The sequence below is a fragment of the Rana temporaria genome, chromosome 1 (assembly GCF_905171775.1).
Source record: "Rana temporaria chromosome 1, aRanTem1.1, whole genome shotgun sequence".
Classification (NCBI taxonomy): domain Eukaryota; kingdom Metazoa; phylum Chordata; class Amphibia; order Anura; family Ranidae; genus Rana; species Rana temporaria.
The window spans coordinates 89,561,595-89,583,041 of NC_053489.1; the positions used below are offsets into that span (position 1 = coordinate 89,561,595).

General features: G+C 40.3%; 1 protein-coding gene across 4 annotated transcripts in view; it reads right to left on the minus strand.

Moving 5' to 3' along the window:
- Positions 1 to 6,307: 6,307 nt before the first annotated feature.
- The window catches only part of TRAPPC13 (trafficking protein particle complex subunit 13), a 47,553-nt gene continuing 32,413 nt past the window's right edge, over positions 6,308 to 21,447 (minus strand). Inside the window, exons 8-13 of one of the 4 annotated variants that reach the window (XM_040340196.1) lie at positions 19,052 to 19,069; positions 16,269 to 16,402; positions 14,768 to 14,966; positions 13,519 to 13,619; positions 8,232 to 8,379; positions 6,308 to 7,357 (exon numbers count right to left, since the gene is read on the minus strand). In XM_040340196.1, the coding sequence (XP_040196130.1) occupies positions 7,256 to 7,357; positions 8,232 to 8,379; positions 13,519 to 13,619; positions 14,768 to 14,966; positions 16,269 to 16,402; positions 19,052 to 19,069 (702 nt within the window). In that variant the 3' untranslated portion in view covers positions 6,308 to 7,255. Of the gene's footprint in view, positions 7,358 to 8,231; positions 8,383 to 13,518; positions 13,620 to 14,767; positions 14,967 to 16,268; positions 16,403 to 19,051; positions 19,070 to 21,447 lie in introns of all 4 variants that reach the window. The other 3 variants (XM_040340189.1, XM_040340215.1, XM_040340207.1) reach the window with 3 other exon arrangements.

Genomic DNA, 21,447 nt, shown 5'->3' on the forward strand with positions numbered 1-21,447 from the left:
TGAAGTCGGCCCCTTTTTTTGTGTCAATAACAACCTCCACAAGATTTGACTGTGTCTGTGGGAAATTGCTCATTAAAGGGGTTGTAAAGACAAAAATATTTCCCTCTTAAATTAAAGTCTGACATTAGCTGATAAAGTAAAAAGTAATGTTTTGCATTATAACTAGTTTGATACCTGTTGAAATCGAGCTGTTTTATTCACCTCCAGCACTCCTGAATCATTATTCTCACTGACTTCCTGGTTTGCGGTGCGCATTCATTGTTGCTACATCGCGGCCTAATGGGAACTACAGTTCCCATTAGGCTTAGCCTCCATGCCTGTGAGGGATAAGAGAGCATCTTCACGCAGGGCTGTAGTCATAGGGAGGGGGTGAGCACATTCTGCTTTCCACCATGCAAAACGGCTCAGATGCTGGTGGAAAGCAAGAAGAGGAGTGACAGGAAATGGCATTTTCAAACCTGGATTACTGTATTTTGGAGGTCAAAAGGAAAAACGAGGTAAGTGATATTTAAATGCTCTAGCGTGTTCCTTTAACCACTTCCAGACCTGCGCACGAAGATGTACGTCCTCTTTTTAAAGATGGATATCTCGGTAACGGCAGCAGCTGCTGCCACAACCGAGGTATCCATCTTTAGTGCGCGCGGTCCGGTACACGATAACGGTGGTCTCCGCGGTGGATTCGCCGCGAGACCGCCGCTATCGGTGGCGGGAGAGGGCCCCCCCCTTCCCGCCGCTCTTCCGCGCCCTCCGCCACTTACCGGAGCCGTCGGTAGCGGCGGAGGAGATCGGGTGCGTTCGGCTGCTGACTGGGGACGAGACTGAAGGAAAAATCTCCTTCGCCAGTCCCCATAGCTCTGCTGGGCGGAAGTGACGTCAAAACGTCAGTCCCGCCCAGCCTCTTAAAGAAACATTTTTTTTTTTGTCATTTGAAAAAATGACAGTTTCAATTTTTTTTTTCTTGCATTTAAGTCTAAATATGAGATCTGAGGTCTTTTTGACCCCAGATCTCATATTTAAGAGGACCTGTCATGCTTTTTTCTATTACAAGGGATGTTTACATTCCTTATAATAGGAATAAAAGTGATCAATTTTTTTTTTTTCAGTGTAAAAAGTAATAAAATAAATAAAAATAAATAATTAAACAAAAAAAATAACTTTTTAAAGCGCCCCGTCCCGACAAGCTCGCGCGCAGAAGCGCCCGCATATGAAAACGGTGTTCAAATCACACAAGTGAGGTATCGCCGCGATCGTTAGAGCGAGAGCAACAATTCTAGCCCTAGAGCTACTCTGTAGCTCAAAAAATGCAACCTATAGAATTTTTTAAATGTCGCCTATCGAGATTTTTAAGGGTAAACGGTTGACGCCATGCCACGAGCGGGCGCAATTTTTAAGCGTGACATGTTGGGTATCATTTTGCTCGGCGTAACATTATCTTTCACAATATATAAAAAAATTGTCCCAAATTTATTGTTGTCTTATTTTTTAATTCAAAAAAGTGATTTTTTTCCAAAAAAAGTGCGCTTGTAAGACCGCTGCGCAAATACGGTGTGACAAAAAGTATTGCAATGACCACTATTTTATTCTCTAGGGTGTTAGAAAAAAAATATATAATGTTTGGAGGTTTTAAGTAATTTTCTAGCAGAAAAAACTGTTTTAGTCTTGCAAACACCAAATCTGAAAAACACCTAAGGTCTGGAAGTGGTTAAGCCAAAAGAACATTTGTAAGGCCAGGTACAGAGTTTAAAAGAGAAGACTTGTCTCAAAATCAGGGCTCTACAACATTCCAAGTTCAGCAGGTCAGGGCTCTGTACAGACCACTTGAGTAAGGGAGGCCCATACATCATTCATTTTTTGTTTGTTCAACGAAAAAAATAAAAATGAGCCGATTCCCCCCCATCAACACATTAGATGTGTATGGGGAAATCATTCTGAGTTTTTGTATTCTCCCGGCAAGGAGTTTTGCCCACTGGCAAAATACAGTGATCAGTGTTGCCAGCAACACCGATTGTTCAGGAAAAACTGACAGGCTGTTTGAACACAAGTTGATCGATAGATCGGCATGTATACCTCCAGCTGTCCCATACATGGATCGAAATTTGTCCAGTCCCTGCTAAACTAGCCGAGTTTCTTTTTTATGTATGGTCAGCTTTACTTTTCCTATGTATCACAGTTCATTCTGAACTCCTGTGACCTGTTTTCACCCCACAACGGGGTAAAGCCCACTGTTGGCTCACTTGGCCAGTCCAAGCTGGGCAAAGATCCCAACTGAGATCCCTGAACCGCCACCTGGCTTAGCCTCTCAGATGCACCGCTGGGAGACTGAGCCAGCCCTCCTTTCCCCAACCCAGCACTCGAGCAGAGAGCCATGCCTGACAGTCATGAGAACTGAGCGATCAGCAGTGTTTGGTTGCTCAGTTCTCAGTGCAGAGGTCAGATGGAACATCCGATCGATGCTTCATTGAGCTAGGCGAGTATATGTTTTTGTTTTTTCTACATACATCCAATACGTCTCTTTTAGATGGTGGCAGTTGCAATATTTTATGTCACATGACAGTAGCACCCATGTTAATTAGATTAGTAAAACACAAAAGTTATTTTTTAGTGCACACAAACACTAAAATATATCACTGTTTAAAAAAAAAAAAAAAGTTTACAGTTAAGCCTGAATGATGTCCCTAAAATGATTGCTCTCGCTCCGACATTTGTGGCGATATGTAGTGCTGCAAAAGCATTCAAGACAGTTCCCTATAAACGCTTCATCTTCAAACAAAGGTCTGTAGGAATGGACCATAGGGTTTCTTCTTGGATAGAAAGCGCATTACAGGGGCGTGTCCAAAGGGTGGTGATAAATGACGTCTACTTGGAGTGGTAAGTGGAGTACCCCAAGGCTCTGTCTTGGGACCAATTCTGTTTATTCATAAATGATATAGAGGTTGGTATAAATAGCTCAATCTAAAGCCTCATACACACGATCGGAGGACTTTTGTCAGAAGGGTGTTGGCCAGGAACTTGTCTTGCATACAAAAGGGCAAAGAATTGTCAGCCAACAAACACAAAACGTGGTTTTTCAGCTCTTTAGCGCCACCCTTTGGGAAACTTCTGCTAATGCGTTATGATAAGCATTGCGTATTTGTACTTTGGAATTTTGTCCGATAGACTTGTTTACTCACGATTTGATTATCCGACAACACACATTTGTTGGCAAACAATTTTAAAGCATGCTATCCCACATGTTGGCGGAAAATCCAACAACAATTGTCCGATGGAGCATACAAACGGTCGGATTATCTGAAAACAGCCTGTCATCACACAATTCCCTTCGGAAAATCCAATCGTATGTACGAGGCTTTAGTTTTTGTGGACAACACAAAAATAAGACTTCACATCAGGATATAGAAATTTTACAAGAAGACCTAAATAAGAAAATGGAGTGGCAAATGGGGTTTAATGTTGACAAATGTACAGGTATGCCCTTAGGGGCTAAAAACAAATCGCAAACTACTCACTAGGGGGGATAACCTCTGGGGGGAATCATGGGTGGAGAAAGAGCTGAGAGTCCTGATAGAAGAAGCTAGCAGGCTATTGGCTTGCATAAAAAAGGGAATTTACTCCAGATATAAAACAAAACAAAACTCTGTCTCAGCCACATCTGGAGTATTCCATCCAGTTCTGGTCACCAATCCTCAGAAGGGATGTGCTTGAGCTGCAAAGAATCCAGAGAAGGGCAACTAAATTAATAAGGGGACTGGATTATGAGGAAAGACTACAAGCACTAAACTTATTCTCCCTGGAGAAGAGATATAATAGCAATATACAAATACATCAATGGTGATCCCAGCGTAAGAAAACTTTTCAGTCTCAGGGAATCCATGAGGACACAGCCACACAATGAGGTTGGAGAAGAAGCGGTTTAAGCTTAACCAATTGCCGACTGGCTCATCCATCCACATTCATGCTCAATCCCTGGCTCATCCATCCCGATTCATGCTCCATCCATCCACATTCATGCTCCATCCCTGGCTCATCCATCCCGATTCATGCTCCATCCATCCACATTCATGCTCCATCCCTGGCTCATCCATCCACATTTATGCTCCATCCCTGGCTCATCCATCCACATTTATGCTCCATCCCTGCCATATCAGTATGTATGTTCCAAGAACACTTGAAGGTGCTCCCTGCATGTTAAGCCTCAGTATGTGACCAGACTGTGTAAAAGTCTCACATGTGGTATCGCCATACTCAGGAGGACTAGCAGAATATATTTATGTACATGCTATGTGTTAGAAATATCTTATAAATGGCCAATTTTTTTTTAAAAGCAATTTTTTTTTCTTTACACATTTTTAAAAAACTTTTGGAAAAAAATTACATGCTCAAAAGACTCATTATGCCTCATAGAATATACTTTGGGGTGTATACTTTCCAAAAGGAGCAACTTTTGGGGCGTTTTTTTTATTGTTGTGGTGCTCCAGGACCTTCAAAAGTGTAAGTCTAGAAATTAGTCTAGAACGCCTGACGGTGCTCCCTGCATGTTGGGCCTCTATATGAGGCTAAGCTGCGTTAAAGTCTCATACATATGGTATCGCGATACTCAGGAGGAGTAGTAGAATGAATTTTAGGGTGCAATTTGTTGTATGCATATGATGCGTGTGAGAATAACAAGTTATGACAATTTTGTGGAAAGGAAAATCTTAATTTTGCAAACAAATGTGGGAAATCATTACAACTTAAAAAAAAAAAAAATCACCATGCCTCTTACCAAATATCTTGGAAAGACTACTTTCTAAAAATGTGTCATTTGGGGGGTATTTGTACTTTCCTGGCTTGTTAGGGTCTCAAGAAATGAGGCCATCAGTACATCAGGTGTGATCAATTTTCAATGATTGGCACCATAGCTTGTAGACCAACTTTCACAAAGACCAAATAATATGCACCTATTCGGGTTATTTTTACCAAAGATGTAGCAGTATAAATTTTGGCCAAAATGTATGAAGAAAAATTACTAATTTGCTAAATTTTATAATAGAAATTAAGAAAAATGCATATGGGTACAGTGTTGCATGACTGAGTAATTGTCATTAAAAATGTGAGAGTGCTGATGTTGAAAGATGGTGCGTTTAGGAAGGAGGGTTAAGTGCCAGGTGGGCAAGTGATAAAGCTGTGTAGGGTTTTTTTCACTGTCAAGGCGATAAGGGTGTGGAACTCTCTTCCACAATTGGTGGCGTCAACGGGGAGTATTGATATTTTTAAAAGACTCTTGGACGTGCAGCTTAGTTAACACAACATACAGGGATATGAAAAATTATTATCGACTCTGACACACGTTGAACTGAATTGACTATAGGCTTTATTTAACCTTACCTACTATGTAACGTGTATTGTAATCGTTTGCTATGCACTTCGTTCTGCACTGCTGTGACCCATATTCAGACGACCGCAGGCTTAAGTCACTCAGCCACTCCAGACTCTGGAGGGATCCCAACTTAAAGTAGAGATCCATCCAGATGCCGAAGGGGCAGCTGGCTCATTCTCTAAGTGCTCCGCTGAAAGACTGAGCCAGCTGCTCTCGTCCCCTGCACAGCCCTGTGCTCCAGTGAGCGCTGGAGGGGCAGGGCAAACAGCAGGTGACTGACGTTCGCCAGTTCTTTTCTCACTAAATAGAGAGGAACTGAGAAACCAGCTGCGTTTGATTTCTCAGTCTTGAAGGCAGTGGGGGAGAGATGCAGCACCAACAAAAAAAAAAGTTACCACTTATCCCAGTCTAATGCAGGAGAACATAAAAACACTAGATAGTGTGCCTGTTGAGAACTGAATTTAGGACCCCAGCGCTACAACCACTGTGCCTTCCATTACTCCTAGCACATTTCAATTACACACACACACAAGAAGAAGAAAAGCCTGGTTATGACTTCATTATCCAAAATTAAACTTTGCCTCTAATAAATGCTGAAGAAAGATAAATCCAGATATAAATTATATTATAAAAGAATGTAAAAACATAAACACAACATATATAGATACAAATGTAAAACAAAAATCTGTAGATCAATTAATACTTATTTACAAATATTTTTGTATGCATATAGCACAGAACAACCGATTTAAAAAAGGAACAAGAGAAAAACACAGGAAGTGACAGGTTAAGAGATGGTCCATGGAGAGGTTTATTATAATAGTATGCATCTGTTGCCTACTTGCAATGACAGCCATATTGTGACCCAATAGGAGTCTGCCTGTTCCCTAAGAATTGTTGACATCACTTTGGTATGATTTCATTTGTTTCTACCAAGTTGATTTTTCTTTTGTTAAATTAGGGAATGCCTTCAGTTATGATGACGTTAGCATTTGATTCCAATTTAACTTAGTTTTAAATAAAGACCGTGGAAATATGATCAGTATCAACAAAATGACAGTCCAACTCCACCCAAAAACCCAACATTAAAAAAAAGGCAGAACTGCTGAAGTAAAAGGATTTAAAAAGGCTCATCTAGATAAAGCCAATACTAGAGTACAAGGATTCCAACAATCCCTCAAACCTTTGGCCTCACATGAAATAAGTCATGTTAAAGCATGCCAGATCAATTAAAACTAAGCACATGACACATTTGTGGATAAGCGGAGGATGCTTTCAATAAAAACATGGTCAGTAGATGTACAGTTATAGACAGCTGAAGTTACATGCAAATCTTGACCTTTCCTTTAAAACTCTGATCTGGCTTATTGGTCCTTTAATGAAATGAGCAGCATTACAGACTAAAAGAGAAGCAGCACAAGCTTGGCTATTAAAGGGAAATTTCATATTTGCATTCAGCTGACTAGGTCTCTGGATTTACTCCTTATTTTGGCTCTGCTTCTGCATTTGTTCTTTATGTATTATGTATCTAGTTACAAGCTTACTTTAAGTAAATGTTTCTTAGGAGGTCAAATAACAAATAGTTTTTATTAAAGTAAAATTTTATGTTACAGTGCAAGGCAAGTTGAAAAGGTCTATATCAAATAAATACATTTATATTTACATTTTATTTTTGATGTGTTAGCTAAAATATGGTGCTTTAAAACACTGCATATTACATTTAAAAATAAAAGGCATTTGCAGACGGAAGAACGAACATTAAACAATAAAACATGCCATGCTTGCTTCATCTGTAAACATGTCATCGGGTCATTTGTGTGAACTGTGTGCGTCTGGAGACATTGGTCTTCATTCATTATGTTGAAAAATCTCAGGGACTGCTTTCAGATGAGACTTTTTTTATGCCTGAACTTTCGAAGACACGACGCAGACCTGAGCAATATCATCGTATTCATAAGTTCTCTTTAAAAATGTGTCAGTCAGTCTTAATCCAGAAACACTCTGAGGAAATAAACAAAAATGATTTCTGAACTTACAGAAGCACTACAAAAAGATTACTTGCTCTTGGTTGGCTTTGAATAAATCCACTTATTACATTCTGTTAATGTTCTTCTTGCCACCACTTGGCAGAGGTAGGTAGTGCAGCATAGTTTTAAACATTTTATCAAGATTATTATACATTTCAAAATTCATATGCAATTTCAGTATACGTTTATAAAAGTGCCAATGATGTTCCTGCCAATGCAGGTTTTTTTTTTCTTAAGTGTCTGATGGAGCACCCTGTGCTCACATTTCGAGACACAAAAGAAAACCAGAACACTAGTCCTGTACTGCCACACAATGCGCAGGAGTAAAGTAAAGAATATGTCTCAATGGTTGACCTAATCTTTAGTTTCATTTTCTGAGATGTAGAAAAAAAAAAAAAAAGGAGGAGAAGTACATAACAGTGCATTCATTTTCTCAAATATCCATCTATGGGGTTTAGATGGCATACTATCACCTAAGCACCATGCCACTATGAGGGTACTTTGACACTGAGGCGTGGGTGCGTCGGCTAGTTTTAGCAGGGCTTTACTATTGTTTTAGGAGGCATTTTTCACCCCACTAGCGGCTAAATAAAAGGTTTAAAATTGCCCGCAATGCGCAGCTCCCAGTGCTTTGGCAGCGCTGCCTATTGATTTCAACAGGCAGGGGCGCTTTAGGAGCGGTATATACACCGCTCCTAAAGCGATGCAAAGATGCCGCTTGCAGGACACCCAAGCGCGCCGGCTTTCACACTGGAGTGACAGGAGAGGCGCTTTGCTTTACAGTCACAATTTTTAGCACTATAGCCCCTGTAAAGCACCCTACAGAAACAAACTGGGGCAGTACTCACCTGCAAGCCCTGTACAGATGACAGAAGTGTCAGAGTGAGGAAGAGCGAGGAGCTGGGGTGCAATTTGCCAAGCTGTCTTCCCGATACTCCACACCAGTGAATAGAATTAGTGTTACACATTTCAAGACCCAGATCCATTGTTCTTTCACTACTAGGGACAAATGGAGACATAGCATTACAATTCTAGATAGTACTATACAGAACCGAATGTCTGTCCCTGCACCACAGCACCTTAGAAATTAGATCTCGTGCTTTCAGCAAATACATAAACCCCAAAAAATGTCAAAGAAACCATGTGCAACCATCAAAAAACTGTGAAAATTAATTAAATAAATAGGTAGTAGCCAGCATTGACATGTGTTCCCGCAACCTCAAAACAAAATAAATAGTGCAGCATCTAGTTTTTATTTAAATACAGAAACCCACTGCAACCTGGCTACATATTGATTCAGAAATCATTAAACACATTTTTTTTACTGATCCTATATTAAAACTAGAAAATGCATTTCCTGCAGGAAATGTGTGGGAATGCTGAATAGCTGAACTGCTAAAGTTAACTGCATGATCAGCTTAAATCCGTAAGAAAACGTTGAAGAAGTGAGAATAGTCGGAAAAGCTGAAAAGCTTATTTTTTTTAAAAGCTGACACTAAACTGAATTGTTGCCTTTAAAAGTTTGCAAAGAATAAGCCCAATACACACTCTGTTTAAATCGATACAATTTCCTGAAATGATCACTAAACTTAAACAGCTTTTTCACAAAAACTGTTAAAGATATCAAACTGAAAAGATATAGCCGGATAGCTTAATATTTTGTGAACATTTTAAAGTTTGTTTGGCGTTTGTAGATGAAAACTTTTGGGAGCGGAAGAAGATTTTAAGGATTTGAAGCATGCTCTCATTGACTTCAATGTTAAAAAGCTTAATATTTTAAAAAGTATAAAATGTACATCATTAGCTGAACATTTTAAAAGTTGAATGGTTTTATTAGCTGAAAGTATGCAGAAGTTACGCAGAGCCAAAAAACGTACAGAATAAAATTTAAATTAAGAAGAAGAATAAAAATACGAACAACAATACTGGGAATGCTTGGAGCGCATTCCCACAAAAAATAGCCATCTTTGTATTAAAGGTACATGGTCACTGAAAAATATGAAACGGCCATTACCTAGCACTAAAAATGTTAGTTTCCTGGCTGGCATGCTAATGCTTTGACTACAAGCACACAGAAGATATTTTGATAGTCATGCATGTTTTGGATCTGTAACTCAAATACATTTCACACCAGACAGCCAAGCAACTAACATGTTAAAAACAGGCTGAGCAACAACAGCACAAGTACTGTATTTGCTGGCGTATAAGACTACCTTCTACATTTAAAAAAACTGGCCAAAAAGCAGGGGTCGTCTTATACGCCGGGTCAGCTGCTCGGATGCCTGCTGGATGTGCAGTAATACTGTATATAGCTTTGGCTACACACAGTATATACTGCTTAGCCATTCCCGGTGAGCTATGTATTCAAATGAATACAGAGCCTGCTTGGATTGGCAGAGGTTGTTACTCCAATCCGAGCAGGCTACATACAGTAACCTGCTCGGATTGACTTTGAGAGTCAGAGAGGTGTGGGCTAATGATGTTACAGCCTCTGCCAATCCAAGCAGGCTTAATAGCATTGCTCGCCGTGATTGGCTCCAGCAAGAATGAAGAATATGGCTCCAGAAGGAAGAAATATGAAGCGTCGGAAGCCTCAGAAGGGGGGGGGGGGCTCGTCTTATACGGTGAGTACAGGCAAAAAATCTTTAAAAAAATGTAAAATTAGGGGGTCGTCTTATACGCCTGGTCGCCTTATACACCGACAAATACGGTAATACTTTTCGTATGAAAATTGTCCCTTGCAAACTGCAAGATAAGCTGAGAGCAATGGTGTTATCATAGAGAGAACCAAGCTTTACTACATAGCATGGTGCTATTGTTCTATTATGTTTCAGGCTGACACCACAAATATTTTGGCCACAAGGTTGGTTTACTTCGATCTTTTAAAGTTAGTGAGAGAGCTGTTTAAACCCATCTATTTAGACCAACATAAAAGAGGTCACAAACCATTTAAGGTTCCTGCAATTGTACTTCTCAAGACAATAGGTGGATTAGAGGGCGTTCTGCCCCAGTACACTCGGGTGTGTTTCTAGTTCATGAAAAAGAAAAAAAAGAAAAAAGAAAAAAGTGTGGAAAACATCACTGTAAACTTTCACATTCTCTACTCGTCCTCAATTACCGAGATCAAAACTGAGGCTCCGTTCACATCTAGGCGTATAGGGACAACACTCACGGTAAAAAGGTGCAAATGGAATTGCGGGATGCCCATCGCCCAGAAGCTCCTGTAATGCATGTGCGTAACTCGATTTGACGCTTTTGCAAATCGTGGCAATTCCGCCTACGATTCAGGAACTCAGAGAAGTGAACAGATCCTTAACAGGAGTAGTAAAAAAATAAAAAATAAATTCTACCACTATTTATTCCACTGACAACTGATATAAAAAGGAAAGTAGAAAAGCTATAGATCAGTAGTGACGCCAGTTGCCACTGGAAATGGAAAAGTGTGATTTACCCTACCAATATTCTGATGTCACATTTGTTCCTTTGCATAAACCATAGGGCAACATTAACGCCTTTCGCTTATAACAAACGTTTTTTTGTGTATTAACGCACAAAGGTCCTCATTACTCTTGTAATTTAGGCTTAATGTACACGGGATGATTTAAAATCGTTCCTGAACAATTTAACTTGACAGATAGTAACAGACGTTTAAAAACTTCAGTTTTGACGCATTAAAGTGGATGTAAACCCACTCTCATCCTTTCTAAACTACTGCCATAGTGCTGATCTATAAGGATATACACGCCTCCTGCATGTATCCTCACCTGTCAAATGTCTCCCCTCCGTCTGTTATAAGAACTGAAAAACTGCAGATTCTGTGGGTGGGTCTGTTGTCTGGAGCTTGGTGGGTTGAGTCGTGATGTCAGTAGACTGCCCCGCCCTCCTCTACACTCCCCTTGTCAACATGCATTTTCTCTTGTGTATTTCTTACACTATATTCTGCTATGATCACCAACATCCAGTCAAAATCCAGAAAAGTAACCACATGACTTCAGAAAAGGAGTGGGTTCGGGAATTAAAAAATAATGCCCGTCTCCACACTAGTGCATGAGATATGTAAATAACCTGTCATTCACAGCAAGGGGGCGGAACGGACCAAGGTTTTTATTTGTTAGTCCGTTTTATCTCACTGAATAAAAGAGGATTGCTCAGAGCTGGATTAACTCTGTGTGGCAAGACTGGGCACAGATGATAGGAAATGTTTTACTCTACATAGTGACAGCGAAAAAATAAATAAAATTGGGGTTTAAATCCACTTTAAGCCACGTTTGCGTTTAGAAGCGTTTTTTTTTTCTTTTCAAAATAGTCAAAAATGCATCTCCATTAAAAACGCCTGTAAACAAAACGTGGTTAAAACGCCATTACAGGCATTTGGTGTTTCAAATGCCTCTGAACATCCGTCCTGAATGGATTTTTGTGCGTTGCAAAAAATGCCTCCTTCCTAACTCAACTGCCTAGAAATTACTATAAACAATCCTGTGTCGCACTTATCGTGTACTGATAAGATAACAGAGGAGAGTTAAAGGGGCAGCTGAAAAAAATGCCCAACTGCTCCTAAACATCCGTTTACCATCAGCAGTGTACATGAGGCCTATGTTCTTTGAATAGCAGCAGATGGCATGCTGTTCATAGAAGACTACATCCATAAAATAATGTGACAAGATTGGATCTCACTATTTAGTGGTGCTAGAGGAGACGTGTCTCCAAATGCAGCTTCAGGTAAAAGCCAGGGGGGCTGTGTGAGGGAAAATCCCTCAGTGATCATAAATTGACTCTGTCATGGGAAAAGGCTGCCATTGCTAGTTGCTGATGTCCGGCTTGGAGCAAGCATGACAAAAAAGTGTCAGAATTTCAAATCTCTATTCGTGTTCTGGGTCAGAGACTCAGTCACTTCAAACACAGTACATTTTTTTAATTAAATGGATACACAAGTATTGTTAGAACAGATGTTAAATCTCACTAAGGGCCCATTCACACTATGTGCAGTTACCCGTGTTTTAACTCATGGATAAAAGCAGGCAACTACAAGGACACAGATGACAATCGTTTTCTGTGTGTCATGTTTACACCAGAATACTGTGTTCCAGAGCTGTGCGATATATTTAACAAATTTGCATAATACACAACACGGCTCTGGATGGCCCTGTAGGTCACCGCACTGCAACTTTATTGTTGTGTAGGAATATGAAATGTAAAATTGTACACTTCACATAAAGTTGTTAAAAAGGAGTTGCACAATCAATAAAACTTCCATCACCCCACCCTGCGCCTCACGGCTCTGACGCTCAAAATGCTGGTTCCCACACATTTGTTTATTGTATGGGCAGCAGTGTTTTGAGCTGTGGATACGTTTGAATGGGCTGTAAGGGTCCATTCAGATCACTGTGCATGTAACATGTCTTGGTGAGCTGCAGTGCCATTCATTGTGAATGTCAACCCCAGCGTACCTCTAAAATGCATGTGTTCAGCAACGCAGCACAGCAAAATGCTCAGTGTCCTCTATTGAGCTACGATAAAATGCAACCTGCCCCATTTTGTGTGTTGCCGTGTGTTTTAGCCCATTCATTTTCATTAAATATTTTTCAAGAATTCAGCATAAAAACAACAGCAAAACCAAGAAAAAAAAATAATAATAATAATTTGTGAATCTGCATGGGAGTGGTTTTATAGTCAATCAGCTGCTGCCCCTGCAGGGCTCTAATGAGGAAATTGGCAGGGTCTGCATCCCTTTAGATGTGATTTTTCATTTGAGAGTATCACCAAAAATGTAATTTTTGTTGCAGGGGGATGTCCAAAATCAGATTTGTATCTTAGTGTAGACTCCTGGCAAAATCAATGAGCCAATCACACAAGCAGGAAATTACATTTTCAGGTGGGCGTTCTGAACACTGTCTGTGTACACAATACCTCCAGGTAACCATATTGCTTTGCAGTTTACAATAAATTGCAGAGCTGCAGATTGAAAAGGACAGGTCATTTTTAATAACATTGAATTACAATATGACTTGAGTCGTAATTGTATACGCTATATTTGCAAAAAAAAATAAAAAATCCACAAAAGTGGAGTTACCCTTTAAACATAATACAAATGGTACTTTAATACAGACCCATAAGTAAATCAAGTAATGGGATTACCTGCAGTTAGTTATTTTACATGTGATATCAAATGGTTCCTCCAGACTGACCGTATCTGGGATGGTCTCCAAGGAAAGCCTCACATCCCCATATCCTGGAGCCTGAAAATAAAAATAAAGCAGCTCTTTTATTTCTAGAAAATCTAAGTGCACATGAAATTATATATTTTAGCTTTTCTGCATCAACAAGCATTGTATAATGTTTGAGTGGGTAAGGTGGTGTGTGAAATGTTTAAAGAAGAATTTCATGTATGAATAATGTATACATAGTTACACCGGTTCAGCGTGGAACAATGTTACTATGTATATACCACTACAGTGATTTCCAGCTTACAGAGGCATCCACCAGGTACGGCAACTGCACAGTTACATAAGTCCGAGCTGGACCAATGTAACCATGTATACAATACCCATACCTAGAATTCTTCTTTAAAGCGGTTGTATACCCGCTGTCATTTATTTATTTTAAACCTGAAAAGCAAAAGCCACAATCAGCTAGTATGCACCGCATACTAGCCGATTATGAAATACTTGCCTTGGAACGAGGTGAGAGGAACTTACCTGGTCCACGCCGAGGGAGATGTCATCTTTCCTCGGCGTGTCTTCCGGGTATAGCTGCTCGCTGCGATTGGCTGGAGCGGCGATGTCGTCACTCCCGTGCATGTGCGCGGGAGACTTCTTTCCGGCAAGGTCTGGCCCTTTAGCCGAGGATCCCCGCTGCAGTCAGCGGCGCATAGCGGGGGGGAAAATCTCCTAAACCTGTAAGGTTTAGGAGATATTCTTTATACCTACAGGTAAGCCTTGTTATAGGCTTAACTGTAGGTGAAAGTGGTAGTACAGAGTTTACTACCACTTTAAGTATCACTTTAACCTCTGGGCTTGATCTTTTTCTTTAATCTGCATTGCTGACCTTGGCTTAATATGAAACCATTCTCCTTGCCTGTGAATAATGAAAAACTAAATAAAGACCCACATATACATATAATAAAGGCAATACCAGGAATGCAGGCACAGTATAAAAAATGCACAAGGTAAACACATCAAAGAACATGTTTATCCAGGCCATATTACCAGATTTTATTTTCAGAGATACAGTATATTAGTATGAATCTTAATGTAACTGTATGGTAGTTTGGTTGGTGGGGTCAGGAGAATGAGAAGATGATCACACCATCTCAGTACACACATAAATGTTACGTATCGGAAGGAAAATGAAGCAAGTGCTTCAGGGCTCTCAGACTTGTCTGTACCATTCTCTGTAGCTGGCTGGTTTGTAGTCGGCCCCTTTCTCCCAGGTTGGTTTTCCATACAATGTCCAATTTGCCGATCACTGTGACCCCTTTGATGACACCAGCTTTTTCAGCAAATTCTGGCTTTGGCTTCAAGCAGTACAAGTACTGTCGTGTGTCCAGTGGCTGTAAGTAAGTCTTTGTTCCGAACGTAGACAACCTACAGGACAAAAGCTTTCCGTTAATGCCCAATTCCTTCTACTGCAGGCTTTAGAGAAAATGTTCAATATTATTACTGCTTTCTTACAATAGCTAATTTGGGTTTTAAAATGTATGACTATTGGCACCTTTTAGCCAGTCTTTTCTAAGCCAGAAGGGGCAATGAATTAAAAGACAAAGCCATGTTGCCAAGGATTTCCATCTCACAGAAGAAAGGAAAAACACTCACAGGCTAAGATTATTGGGGACAGAGCTTCTCTCTGTTTGCGACCCCTGATTTCCAAGGTGAAGAATTAAATACAAAGTAAGAAAAGCTATTTAGAAGAAACCTTGGTCGAGTCACAATAAAGCTCCAGTTCATATACAGTATGCCCCAAGAATGCCTTGTGTGAATGGCTAGCTTTAAATCACCACAGCATTTCAATGAAACCGGTTGGTGTTTTGCGGGTAATAGACTTCAAAGGAACCGCACCAAAAACGCAAGTGTTGTGTTTGTGATGCCATTTTTGATGCGTTTTGTGGTTTTTATTTTAACACTTTATATAGCTGGTTGCTAAGCAGGGGGCTGGGAAGTCAACCGCTGCGTCCTTAACAACCGATGAGTCGTCAGCTGTCAGCGGGCTTCCCCACTGAAAGCTGAATGTAAATAAAAATAAAATAAAGACAAAAAAAAAAAAAATGTAAAATGCATGAAAACCGCATGCAAAAAATGCATAAAAAGTGCAGCCACATAGCTGTGAACTTAGACTTAAGCGATAAAGGCTTATCTTTAGTGCTAGATTAAGGGCGATCATCATCAACTAAAATGTGAGGAGCAGGCAGCTTAGGGGACTTAAATGTATGTAGGAGCAAAGATAACGTTATCTGCAATACATGCACACTTCAATGTGTTTTAATAATTTAAAGATGCTTTAAGTACAGATAAATAGCTGATGATCTGCCAGAAATGCACTTCAACTCCTAAGTCCTGTTGTGGGTTGACAACACAGTATGGACAGATTGGAAAGCGATAACTGGGCAGGGCTGACACCAAACTACTCAGACCCACCCACTCTGCCATCTTCCCAAGATAAAGACCAATTATTCTATAGTCCCAAGATAAGGACTGGGGGGCAAATACTCTCTTTGAGAGAAGGAAGTGTGCACTGGACACAAAACGGCTCTGAATTTGACACAGTCAATGGTGCCATTTTCACCTGTTGAACTTCTTTCAACTGTATATTTAACAGACAAAACTGGAGTAAATAAGAGAAGTTCATTATTAGAGTCAACATATATTCTGAAGATCTCAGCGTGCCCTTACCCCTCACCATTGGTGACCACACTGTTGAGCTCTGTCACATTGTACATTATGGATGGTTCTAGTGACACCTTCTCCATGAACATGGGTGAAGTGGTGATATTTTGGATCTGGGCTTCCAGAAACACTTCGTCTGTCTGCAAAGCCACACAGAGGATTAGGAGGACAAGCTCTGAATACAACAAAGGAGGACAAAATGCATCTCACAGCATTATTATTACTGATGATTAGTGTCATGCCTGGAAATCAAAGTTACCACAATTAATGGATGTTCCAACCGGCATCCCAAACTTAAGAATCAGAAGCAAAGTTAGTCAAATGGCATACAGGAGCAAGCAATGGACATGGGATAGGTTTTAATTAATGCAATGAGCTCTGATACTTTTTTTTGCTTCAACTCATTTATTTTAAAAGACACAAGGATAAACATACAAAGTTATAATAGCCTATAAAAGGGCAGCTGAGCTTTGTAATTCTCACTAAAAGACGCTGTTGGGGTGATTTAATAAAATTTGGAGAATGCAAAATCAGGTGCAGCTTGGCATAGAAACCAATCAGCTTCCAGGTTTTTGTTTGTCAAAGCTTAACCAAACAAGCTGATGTTCGCAGATAAAAATTGGCTACCATGCACAGCTGCACCAGATTTTGGAAGTTGGTTGTTTAGTGGAAAACACCAGAACCACAGGGCTATTGTTTGGCTTCTGAACTGTTTTAGCCACTCTCTCACACTACCAACATGTTGTCTACAACACAAAGCATTAGGAGTTGGTGGGCAAAATCTGATGAAAGATCTTGTTGAAGAGCGGTGTTATGGTAAAATGAAGACCTGGTGAAATTATAACTAGCCATTTAAGAATGGCAAGGTTTCTTCAAACTTCTATAACTACCGGTCTGCACAGGTAGCACAAAGAAAGTTTACAAAGTTTTTTTAAACCAAATACAATTTCATCAAAAAGTTGATCTTTAGTTTTATTTGAAGCCAATCTACTACTCAGGAAATTAAGATCACATTTGGTCAGTGATGCCTCTATCCCATTAGTCCATTGCTCTTTTTTACTGTAGAATCAATTTCTGCATACTGGTAAATATCAATGAGGCAATTGTCAGCGAAAGTGAAAGGTTTAGTGGAGCTTGAGAAGGTTATAAAAATAAGCAACAAAATAGAAAAGCAAGTTCATCAACAAAATATTTAGGTGTGACCGGTTCTCAGGTGTCTGCCATGAGATAACTGGCTGGTATATAGCCAATCTAGCATACTCAGTAAGGCATACAGTTTTTAACAGTCTGATCAATGAAACGGGTCACTGGTCTGAATGGTTTAAATTGAATACTGCAGTTTGCTGCATTGACAACACACAGCTTAGGCTGATTCAGGCCAGTGACCTCACAGCTGTATGCACAAGGTAATTTTTGGTCTAAATGAGGGAGGCACTGGGCAGTTACAAAGTCCGTGCCCACAAGAACAGTACTCCAGCTACCACATCTGCTGTCATTCTGCCAGCTGGGGCTCTGGAGATTTCCAGCCCTGAACATGCAATAAAAAGGGACAGTTTTATGGCAGATCTAATATTCTGCACTCTATTCAATATTTTTAGAAGGTGTAGCAAATGACACCACAAAAGTGACTTGTGCCACATTGAAGTAGAACTTTACTTTCCCAATCAACATTAATTATCTTTAATCCTTATGCTGCCAGCATTAGTAAATAGGTATATTATATTCACTTATTTTCAACTTCTTACATTTCTTCAGTTGTCTCCTGGTATCTGCCCTAGGCCAAAGTGTTCATGGGCATTTTTGGGGAAGGAAAGGGTCAGCCAAGCACCCCCCCCCCCCTGCCTGTAGGCCAGATCTTGCAAAAGGGCAATGCCAGCCTGTGTACATATATTGTACTGCACATGTACACAATTTTCTAGGGCGCCATCACAGTAATGCTGGTTTCACACAGACGGTCTCTGCTGATCACCGCTGAGAAGGAAGATGACAGGTCAGTGTTTACTCCACTATGCAGAGTGTGCACAGCCCTGCTGCTCTCTATGGGGCTTTCAGAAGGAAACATGCCACCTGTCCGTTTTCATCCGACTGTCATCCATTCCACTGGACGGATGGGAAATGACTACCCCATCCGTCTGTTTTTGGTGGACATGACCGGATCGGATGGGGCAGGTGTTGGCTATGGATGGTCCAATCAGGTTCACCTGAAAAACTGACAGGTGGACCTGATCAGTATGTGTGAAACCAGCCCAAGGGCAGATGTATTCCAGGAAGTAAATGCTACATGAATCCTCTGTCATTAAAGATGACTTTTCTCCTTCTGCCGCCTAAATTTGTTCTGTCAATAGCAACAACATACTAACCTAACTAAGCCTGAAAATGTAAGAATGCAAAAGAACACAGTGACAGTCCCCAGAGCATTGTACTCTAGCATTGCCATTCTATTCTGTAATGTATGATTGGCACTATAAAAATCGTATATGGCCCCCACAAAAAAATTATTGTATTGGATGTTATTTTGTAATATTTTTGCATTTTTTTTTTTAATATAAACATTACATGGAAATAAGCCTATACTTGTTAATTGCAAAACACTGTCATAATGCAATATGGTGTCCTCAACGCTGACAAACATTACATTAATCACATACAGAACCTACATCACCCAAATACTGGGTTGTGATCATGCTTTTCTATAATGCTTTGAATTCGGAATGAAATTAACTGATTAACGGGCACAAATGCCAAAATTGAACAGTGCTTTAGAATTAAATAAAATGATGAAAAATTACCACAGAACTGAGGTCACTCTAACGGGAAAAAAATAAAACAAAAAATTAGAGAAAGAAATGAGGGTTAAAATGTTAAAAAATAGGAACGCTAGAACAAAATACATGTATTAAATTGCCGTCTAATTTAGCATTAGTAAAAAGCTACACACTCATGACATTTGTACAAAAAAATCCAAAAACAAATTTGCATTAAAGGGGTGTCCAGCCACAGGAACATTATATGGCTTCATGGAGGATTGATTAAACGATCTGTCCTAAAGCAGACATTTCATTTGAGAGTTGACACTAGGTTGTTGAGATTCACCTTGGTTTCTTATACCTCTGAAAGTTCGCACCAGTGAAATCTCCATAACCACCTTAAAAAGACAGACATTGATACTCCCTACCGATTCATTCTCCCCGATACGTAAAGAATGTAAGAAAAAGTGGAGATTCAATGGTGACATCTGGATCCTCCCTGCCACTGCAAAAAACGGGATTAACTGGAAACTAGACAACAAGATTGCTCCAAAATTTTAAAAGAGAAATGACAAGTCACCCAACACCGAAGGTGGTCAGGAGTCCTCCAACACCATTAAGGCTTGACCTCTTAAGCACAGTGATTGGGAATATATACACTTTTTCAGTTCTTGCAGAGCAGTGTTTCTCAAATGCTGGGCAGCAGCTTCCCTCCTGTTGACTTGCCAGGTGCTTACACAGCCAGGGGTTATGGTTTAGGTGTGTGCCCACCTGCCTTGTAGGTATGGTTGGGAGTGGTTTCCTTCCTGCCAGACCGCAGCCTAACATCTACTGTTTCCATAATCATCTTGATGGCTTGTTGCTAACTGGGCTCAGTTCTCCAGTTTTCTTTGGACTGAGCAGCACTAATCAAAGCACCACTTTTCACCACTGCTCCTCAGTTCTTTCCAGCACCTTGTGCACAGCTCGTTGCTTCAGGTCAGTTTCTGCTGGTGCAAACAGACAACGAGGAGCCGCTAAGAGGAGTGGAAGCCACAGTGGATAGATGTAAAGAGGAGAGACTTCAGGATATCCCGATTAGCTGTCCTCTGCCTTAGTTGCCAGAACAAAGAGCCATCAACAAGCTGCAGGTACTGACTGTTAGAGTTACTTTCTTTTGAAAGAACACGGCAAGTGCTGGGCTCCTGACTGTGGGCAATTACAAAGCTGCAGCCGGCACCGAGCTATGACAATGAAAGCCGGTCAGGCTTTTAGGCACCCGACATCAGTTTCTTGGAATAATGGTGCACTGAATGGAGGGAAGAGGAGGAGGTCAGTAGGGGTGGTATTTGTTGCAGTTATCACTGTGTTCAGCTTCTGAACATTATAAAATTCCAAAGCCACTGCTGCTATACGGGCTTTTCTCACTCCCTGGAGGGGCTTCAAGCCTGGATTAGCAACATCTTTTGTTTCTGGCTCAACTCTGTGCTACCTTGTCACTTCTGCTCTTCACATTCCAGCCTGTCAGGACTTCCTCGTTTTCTGTCCTGCATGCTACTCTGCATGGAGCTGGAGGGGATCATAAAACCGATAAAGCATCAGGAGGGGGCTATGTTAACACAGCACTTGGTCTATCCATGAACCTGGGAGGTTATTCAACCTTTATTCAGAATAATGAGTAAGAGATGAAAAGGATATGAGTTTTCACAGATCATGATATAGTAATAAGTTCATATCGGTTTATATTTGATGAAGTGCAGGTAGTCCTAGCACGAATGTGTAGGAGGAGTATAGACATTTTTTTCTTTTTTAATGTTGGGGCACAGAATGTTTGGGAGGACATTACATGGCCCTGGGCTCCCTAAGGTTGAGAACCACTGTTGTAGAGAATATACACAGCTGCAGAGGATTTTTTTTATTGTGACTGGTGGACACCCACTTTAATTTGTAACAGTAACATAAGGAACAAAAACACAACTTGAAACTGATGACAGCTTTGATACATTAGTATTTCCCCAACCACCACATGTAAACAAAGCACGTTACAAAAAGTGATTTAGTATTTTACATACCCCTGCTGCAAAAGATGATGTGACTACTCTATTAGTAAAAAGACAAGCATGCATTTGGCTCATAGTATATGCAATATAATATTTCAACAATCACTACTTCCACTACTTACCCATTTTAGCCAATATGTAAATAATGCATACATAGGACACTCAAGTATTGTTTTAAAAAGCTTGTTTGTATACCTTTTATCAGCTTTTATTTTTAGATTTAATTTTAAATCAAAGCTTTGCTTTGCCCATTTAGGGCATAGCAACATGTTTTCTTTAATTCCTCCTCCTTAGCAGCATTTACTTACCAGTCGCCCCTTTCATACCTGGTATTCATGGTTATGGGAAAAGTGACAGTACTGAGTTGATGAGTTAATTAGGAGGAACATTTCTTTGCTG